Consider the following 8,764-nt stretch of genomic DNA (forward strand, 5'->3'; position numbering starts at 1 on the left):
TAGATCTTGATAATATAGATGACAAGAGCAGCTGATAGCCGTACTCTTGCTCATTCCTGTGCCAGAGATTAAACGCACCTTTGCCATTTCAGTTGGAGTAAAAACGATGTGCGCTTTTAAGTTAAAGCAAACATACACAGACACTTGGCAATATTATTAAGACATGCATTCAAAGGGGCCTAATGCTGATGTTTAGTGTGTAACATCCTGCTCTCTGCTAATAGATTGTAAAGATAAGTACCCCTCCCCTCCACTCTCGTCCCATTGCACCACCCCCCCACTCCCCGCACACAACCTCTCCTCACTGCTCTTAGTGTTTGATGCGTGGCCACTTCACTATTGTTCATTTCGTATTGTATTATTCTCTTTTTTTCACCCTCTGACTGTGTGTGTGTGTGTGTGTGTGTGTGTGTTTGTGTGTGTGTATGGGGGGGGGATGTGTGTGTGTGGAGATGTGTGTGTGGGGGGGATGTGTGTGCGTGTTTGTGTGTGAGGATGTGTGCATGTGTGTGTGGGGGGATGTGTGTGCTTGTGTGTGTGTGTGTGTGTGTGTGTCTGTGTGTGTGCAGCACAGGGGGGGCTGATGCGGAGGCCTTCATGGACGCCCTGTTTGATGAGCTGACCTTGAGACAGAGACGCGGTATGGAAGAAGGAATTTATTTTTTAATTGTTCGCAGAAAGACTGAGTGGTGGGCGGGTGAGCGGCGGGTTAGAGGGGAGGCTGAAACACACGTTGGGCTAAAGCCTCCGCAAATACAGGGGGGTCGTGTAACGTAGGGGTGTGGGACGGCTTAAAGCAGAACCGAAAACCTCATGGCAGATTAATAATTGGTACGATTCTTTTCTCTTTCTTTATATAATCTATTTTTTTTTCAGATAACTAAACAGAAGACAGCAAAAATAATAGAAAATATAACCGCAAGCGGTGATTAACAGGGTCCCAGCAAAATTAAAAGTCAAGAACAAACTAATGGAAGATATATAAATCTAACATAAAATTGTCATATTTAAGGAAAGATGTTCCACTTATAAACCTGAACTGCAGCCTCATTCACATGGTCAAAATGTCTATTGATAAGCACACAATATCCAGAAAACTCCAAGCACACATTTCTGAAGTGAATTAAGGGCTTTCTTCAAAGCATATACCTGAAAAATCTTTGAAATCCTGGGGAAATGAATCATTTGTAGTCAAGAACACTAATGGAAGAAATATAAATATGAGTTAATTATGAAGGAAAAATGGTTAACGAAGAAGTTCCCCTTAATGCCATACTGTGTCTTGGCAGTCCGATTCTTGGAAACTAATGAGCCGGCATGTTGATTGCCTGATGAATTTCAGGTGCTGTTCAATGTTGTGTTTCTTAAATGAGTGGCAATGACGGAATGTCACGTTCAGCTTGTTCATTATGCTCTAATCAGGATTCGAACTCTCAACCTAAGGATCACCAGTACACAACATTATCCCGTTGAGCCACTGATATTTATGAACTGCATGAAGCCTCATTCACATGGTGCAAATGTCGATTGATAAGCACACAACATCAAGAAAACTCCAAGCACACATTTCACAAGAGAATTAAGGGCTTTCTTAAAATAGTAGAGATCTGAAAATTGCACTGTTAATGGTATCCACCTAATGATAGCCGTATGGTAGTTATACAATAACAAAATGGTCATATAGGCAAAATGGGTTTAGACTGTTGACGTTTGGCTTTTCTATGAAATTGTGGGAAAAGTAAACATTTTTAGAGCAGAAGACCAGGGTGAAAAAGATGCATCTGACTTTAGAGATTAATATTATGAAAGAATTTTGAGTCCAGGTCAATTTAGTAAAGAGAAATAAGTCTAGTTCATATTTTTTTTTAAATAGCGCCACCTTTGGGTGCAGTAACACAATTTGGGTTTATGGGTAGTGGGGGGTATTGGTATCCACCTTATTATAATCGTATGTTTTTTATACAATAACAAAATGGTCATATAAGAAAAAGGGGCTAACTGCTCCAACTTTATTGGCCAATATTTCTCAAATGGAACTAAATAAAACAAATTCTGTTCAATAGTTTTTGTGAGGCTTGGTCTAAAGATTTTATGTGGCGATTTTGGTGAATTTTTGATAATTTGTGTAGCCTGTGAATCTTTTGATCATGTTTGGCTTTAATATGAAATTGTGGGAAAAGTAAACATTTTTAGGGTTTTATAAATGCATCTGATTCTATGGATTAATATTCTGAAAGAATTTTGAGTCCATGTCAATCTGGTGAGGAGAAATAAGCCTAATTCATGATTTTTTACATTAGCGCCACCTTTGGGTGCAGTACCACAAATTTGGGTTTATGGGTAGTGGGGGTTATTGGTAACTGTACATGACACAACAGTACTTAACGATGGAACACATAGTTGGTCACCTATTCATTCACACAGATCTTTCGCTGATGTATATGCATGGTATTCCACTGCAGAGCAAATCAGATCTTATGATGACACAAATACAGACCAGATGCAGGCTTATCGAATGCCTATGACTCACCCTCATACAGGCATAAAGTATAGATGGCTGTGTTGCCAGCCATGCAAGAGTGATGGTTTCGAATCCAATTCTGACCTCCTACATATCTTCCCTCCAGCAGGGCACTGGTGTCACACCTGATTTAACCGATGACACTAGTCACCAAACAGTACAGGAGACATGTTTACATTTACATTTAGGGCATTTAGCAGACACGTTTATCCAAAGAGACTTACAATAAGTACATTTGTCATAAGAAAGTGAAACAATATATACGTGTTGGTACAATAAGGATGTTCATAAAACCCAGAGCAAATCAACAACAATCGCTAGGTTAACCCATTCCCCGTATTCAACAAATATAAATATGATAAGATGCTACATAACTAAGTACTCTAACTAAACAAAACATACAATAAGTGTGTACATTAAGTGCCAGGACGTACAACATATAACAAGTAGGAGGGGGGGTAATTAAGTCAAATCCGGGTGGCAGAGACCGGATCAGTTCAGACCGTTTAGAGTTCGGTCCCTTGCTGGAGAACTCCAGGGTGAGCAGAGCACCAGATGGACTAAACCAGGAGAGCCAGAGAAGGAGCAGAGGGATAATTGTCACGGATCTGAGAAATCCTCAACTCAAATATCCAGATGCCGTAAAGCTGAATGAAACATAGCTGTTGTTATCACTCTGTAACTATGATCTGTAAAGCTGACTGAAACAGAGCTGTTGTTATCGCTCTGCAACTTTGAAATGTAAATGTCCCAGAACGACAGGTGTAGATATTGCGTGATGGTATGAGAACCGAATGCCATTGGGGACAGGGTTGTTTGTTTGGTTTCCGTAGCGATGGGGCCGCGGGTGTTGACGGTGCTGGGCAGGGAGGTGGTGCTGGAGAAGACCTGTGGCTCGCTGGCGGACTGCACCTTCCACCAGCTGTGTGGCACAGTGAGTGACCACTTCCTTTCCAATCACACCTTTCATTCCTCTAAACCCGGGCTGCTTCTGTGAAGTCTACCCTGGTTTAGTTCCGAGCAGTCAGGCTCTTTGTAAGTGCATGTGCACTATATATTTAAAGCAGGCTTACAGCAGCATTGCATCGCCTTCTTGAATCTTGGCTCATCCCGCTAGTGCTCATAACCAGTGGGCAAAACGCTTGGTTTGATCCCCTCCTGTGGTCTTATCCTACAAATCATTCCCTCACTTCTACAACCAACTGACCTATAATCTCCTCACTTCCCTGTGTATAAAGACACCAAGAAAACGAAACACTCATATATATTTAAATGCTTATCATAATTATTTATGTGCAAAAAAAGGCATACGCGAAGCACGATGGAACCGGAACGAACCGGAACGGGGGCTGAGTGATGAGGTCCCCTCAGGACCCTCACCTTAAGGCCTTGGGGGCGGTGGTGGGGGCTCTGACCTCTGGTGTATGCTGCTCTGTGCTTCAGCCCACGGGCGCCAGCGACTACCTGGAGATGGCCGGGCACTTTGACACGGTGTTCATCCGGAACGTTCCTCTGCTCACCCTGGAGCTGAAGGACCAGGCCCGGCGCTTCATCACCCTCATCGACACCTTCTATGACCTCAAGGTAGCTGCCTCGAGCACACCACGCTATCAGACCATATATATATACATATTAAAGACAATATTGTTGTTTTGATAACATGATTCCAAAGATTGAATGCGTTAACTATTGTTAATTTATGAATGTAATATTGCTGAAGTTTATTTAAATGGGAGGAACAACCACCATTAAAAAATGAGTATTATGTCCCTTATGGCAGCCCTGCTCAAGTCAAGATAAGCTTGATCAGGTATTCTTGACCCAGACTTCATACATATAGACGGTTTGTGGGCAATGCCACAGCAGATAGGCGCACACCGGCAGGGCAGAAAGCAGAAAGACCCCCGTCAAGATAGGCGTTAACTGGGCTTATCCCAAAAGCCAGGGATAGAAAAGGTGAATCTTTAAAAAGGTAGATTGGATTCATAATCTAATGGTTTGTGAGCGCGTAGATTTACTTTCGTACATACACATGGCTTTCTATCAGATACATGCAGGCAATAATTTCCAATATCAGGCCATATAATAGTTGGCTATTTGGATTTAGGCTATCCAATGTCCACTCATTCTCAGGAGTTACACAACGATCTGCTTATGGGTTCCCATTCCAAACTATTTAGCTTCTGTGATTGGTGTAGAAGGAGACTTCCGATGTCACCGACATCACCTGCTAAATTTTGCCACATACCCCTCCCCTACCATCAGGATTATTATAGAGCATTTAAAGATTTACCAATCTATATGACTTTAAGAGGTTTGATGTCTGTATCTCTTATTTTTCAAAAGATATTGGAAAATCTGTAAATGCACTTTAAGCGTAATGATGAGGGATAATGTAAACCGTAGCTTATGTATTGAGACAGTGTAGGCTGTGTCCATCAAATCATCATTTTTGTTTCTCATTTGACTAAAAGTAGCCTGCTTAGAACATTTCAAATTCGGTAACACATTTTTGCAGTAAAATGATAGTCCATGCTGAAACAAGCATTAGCTTCATGACATTAACCAACAATAGAAAGACAAACCATCAAATTCGGCATAGCGGTTTATCATTCCATTATCCGGCTTTACAAGGAGAAATGCAATGCAATATTGTTCATACATTCATTACAATGCTCTCATGCTAAAAAAACAAGATGAGCCAGTGAAAGCATCCAGCAGAAGGCTGACCCCCACTCCTTATCCCCGTCTCTGGCCCCCAAGGTGAGGGTGGTGATCCAGGCCCAGGCCCCTCTGGAGGCTCTGTTCTTCCACTCTGGAGCCGGAGACTTCAGGGACCGACAGCTGCTGGACGACCTGGGCCTCAGCGGGGTAACAGAGCGCCTGTCTCACCTCCTTACCTGCCTTCACATTACCTGTCTTAACTTTCTTACCTCCTTACATGCCTTCACCTTACCTGTCTTGCCTGCTTACCTGCCTTCACCTTACCTGCTTACCTACTTATCTCCTTACCTGCCTTACCTACTTACCCGCCTTCACTTTACCTGTCTTACCTACTTAACTCCTCACCTGCCCTCACCTTACCTGTCTTACCTACTTATCCACCTTCACCTTACCTGTCTTATCTCCTTACCTGCCCTCACCTTACATGTCTTATCTCCTGACCTGCCTTCACCTTACCTGTCTAACCTCCTCTCCTGCCTTCCCCTTACCTGTTTTATCTCCTTACCTGCCCTAACCTTACCTGTCTTATCCTAAAGTAAAGAAAGCTGAGGAAAGACTGAAACATGACTTTATTCCATGACACAACCTTCCTCTAAGATGACTTAATGCCAAAAGGTTTAAAAGGTTTGGGCTGTTTTTCCTTTTGTGATTCTTCCCGGGGTTTGCATAGAGCAATGAGGCCCCTCTTTGGTCAATCAGTTCAGTGAGTACGTAGCCGTTAGCATTAGCATCAGTGTGCTTATGTAAACTCCTAGTTGCCAGAGCATTTTCGGTCCAACTATATATATAAATAAACAAATATATTGTTTATTCTTCAACTGGGCTGTGTGCAATGGTACAGGTAGTCCGAACAAAAAATCCACGAAACAGAAATAAATATTGATTACTTTGTAACTGCTTGTAACATAGGCAGGATTCCAGTTTATTTCAAGTAAACAGATAAATGTTTGCATTACCTACAAGGTTTACCTGCAAGTTAATGCTCTGGCACAGGGGAATTGACATCAGCTAATGCTACCTGCTACATAACACCCCTTGCCACCGCATCTGTCCGTTGACCGATCTCATTGACTTTGCATGGGGCTATCCCAAAATGCATTGTGGGTCCGTCCGTTCCGTCGGCTCTTTTCAGGCTGCAACGGATCCGTCAGCCAATCAGATTGTGGCTCCCTCGGCAAATACCACTCCTCCATCCGTCAGACACGCCTTCCGTCGTCCTTTGACAGACGGATGCAGTGGGCAAGCTGCGTAAGGGGATAACTGAATCAATCCACATGAACGGGTCTCATTGCCCTTGTCTAAGGGTTGCAAATGTTAAAAAAAGCCAAGATCCTGAGCTAACTCCTACATACTCTAAGTATGTAGGACATATTATAAGGGAACACATTTGTTTGCTGGGAAATTAAATTGCAGACATTTTCCATGCATATTTGTTTTTCATTCATATTGGCTCTTGCTCGGATTAGGTGACCTAAGTGTATTGACCTTTGATCCTGATTTGTGTTCTCTCCTCCTGCAAGCAGAAAGCAAATATGTAGTTTGATGTTTTCTTTCAAGTCCTCTTTTTATAAAGATAAATTGTCCTTTAGTAATCTCAGATGGGAAATTCATGAAATGTTCCTAGATTAGTTGCGGTTGGAGCCATGATCAGGTTTTTATCGTTTTTGTGTGGAACGGGAAGCAACCAGTCTGTCTTCTGTGTCATTGAGGCGGTGGGCTTGAACCTTTATTTTCTGAGTGAAACATTGTGGTTTAAAAATGTACATGCTGAACTGTGAAGAAATGGGTGTCAGATCCCAGAGATATACTGCTCACTGGACATTGGTTAATGTCCAGCCCCGACCAAAACAACTTCTCCCTTTTGCCTCTCAGCAGCTTATTTAGGAATATTGGTTTTGTTGAAAGTCATTAGAGAATGTTTGAATGGATTGACCTTTGACCCTGCTGTGTGTGTGTGTGTGTGTGTGAGTGTGTGTGTGTGTGTGTGTGTGAGTGTGTGTGTGTGTGTGTGTGTGTGTGTGTGTGTATGTGTGTGTGTGTGTGTGTGTTGTCCCCTCTAGGTGGCAGCTGAGCAACTGTCTCTCTTCACAGCAGAAGAGGAGATCTTTGCCTTCAAGCGTACAGTCTCAAGACTGTTGGAGATGCAGACAGACGCATACTGGAAGCAGGGCGACCGCACTAAGGAAGTAAACTAAACACCAGAAGATTACAGGGAGTCCCTCCTGACATCCTGCTTATCGCTCAGGACACTGAACCAAACCATTATTTTGTCTTTATTTCAAAGTTATCAAAGAGTCGGGCCCTTGACTGGCCGAACTTAATATAAAGAAGAAATAATATATATAACAACAATATTAATATTTTATAGGCAGCGAATACTATTTATAATGTCTTGGTACCATTTATTCCTTGGGCTTGACTATATTCTGGGTAACCTATGGACAATGTCCTAACTACCTCAATGTGTCTTAAGTTGATCTGTGGATTGTTGCTGATCAGAGGGCCTCAAGTGTATGGAAGCATCTGTTACCCATGAGGCAAACCGGTGCTTATTTCAAGGAGAGCGCGTCTGTGACCTCATTGGTCTTTTAGAGTAGAGAAATACTGCCCTCTGTTGGTGAAAGGGGGAAAAGAGAAACGACTGACCACGTTACACCTAAATCCTAACCTGTTTTTATTTTGTGTAATGTGTATTATTGGTCAATTAATAAAATGCTTGCAAATAAACTCACTAGTATTGACTGAGAAAATAAATCTAAAAAGCGGTAATTTTCTATACAATTATACAAAAATATAAAGTTATATACTGTGTGGATTATCCATAGTTCACTATGTCCCATTATTAGGGGTTCGAGCAGCGAAGCTGCTTGGTCCCCTGTTGTTTCTGTAAGGGTTTTTTTTCCCCTCAAATTCTGTGAAAGTCATACTGCAGCCTATACCGTAAGTCGAAAGCTCTTGAAATTTTCAAATTTGTGGTACTGCACCCAAACGTGACGCTATTGTAAAAAATCATGAATTAGTCTTATTTGTCCTCACCAGATTGACCTGGACTCAAAATTCTAGCTGGTCTCTAAAATCAGATGCATCTATAAAACCCTAAATGTTTACTTTTCCCACAATTTCATATTAAAGCCAAACATGATAAAAAGATTCACAGGCTACAAAAATAATCAAAAAATTACCAAAATCGCCACATAAAATCTTTAGACCAAGCCTCACAAAAATCATCATACAGAATTTGTTTTATTTAGTTCCATTTGAGAAATATTGGCATATAAATTTGGAGCAGTTAGCCCATTTTTCTTATATGACCATTTTGTTATTGTATAAAAAAACATACGACTATAATAAGGTGGATACCAATACCCCCCACTACCCATAAACCCAAATTGTGTTACTGCACCCAAAGGTGGCGCTATTTCAAAAAAATATGAACTAGCCTTATTTCTCCTTACTAGATTGACCTGGACTCAAAATTCTTTCATCATATTAATCTCTAAAGTCAGATGCATCTTTTCC

General features: G+C 41.6%; 1 protein-coding gene across 1 annotated transcript in view; it reads left to right on the forward strand.

Moving 5' to 3' along the window:
* Positions 1–7,955, forward strand: part of afg1lb (AFG1 like ATPase b) — a gene marked incomplete at its 5' end in the record, with an annotated part of 29,668 nt that extends 21,713 nt beyond the window's left edge. The window contains 5 exons of the mRNA XM_079753310.1: positions 570–640; positions 3,355–3,455; positions 3,965–4,105; positions 5,285–5,392; positions 7,306–7,955. Of these exons, the coding sequence (XP_079609436.1) occupies positions 570–640; positions 3,355–3,455; positions 3,965–4,105; positions 5,285–5,392; positions 7,306–7,440 (556 nt within the window). The 3' untranslated portion in view covers positions 7,441–7,955. The remainder of the gene's footprint in view (positions 1–569; positions 641–3,354; positions 3,456–3,964; positions 4,106–5,284; positions 5,393–7,305) is intronic.
* Positions 7,956–8,764: the final 809 nt, after the last annotated feature.

This window comes from Pollachius pollachius, assembly GCF_949987615.1.
Source record: "Pollachius pollachius genome assembly, chromosome: 16".
Lineage (NCBI taxonomy): Eukaryota > Metazoa > Chordata > Actinopteri > Gadiformes > Gadidae > Pollachius > Pollachius pollachius.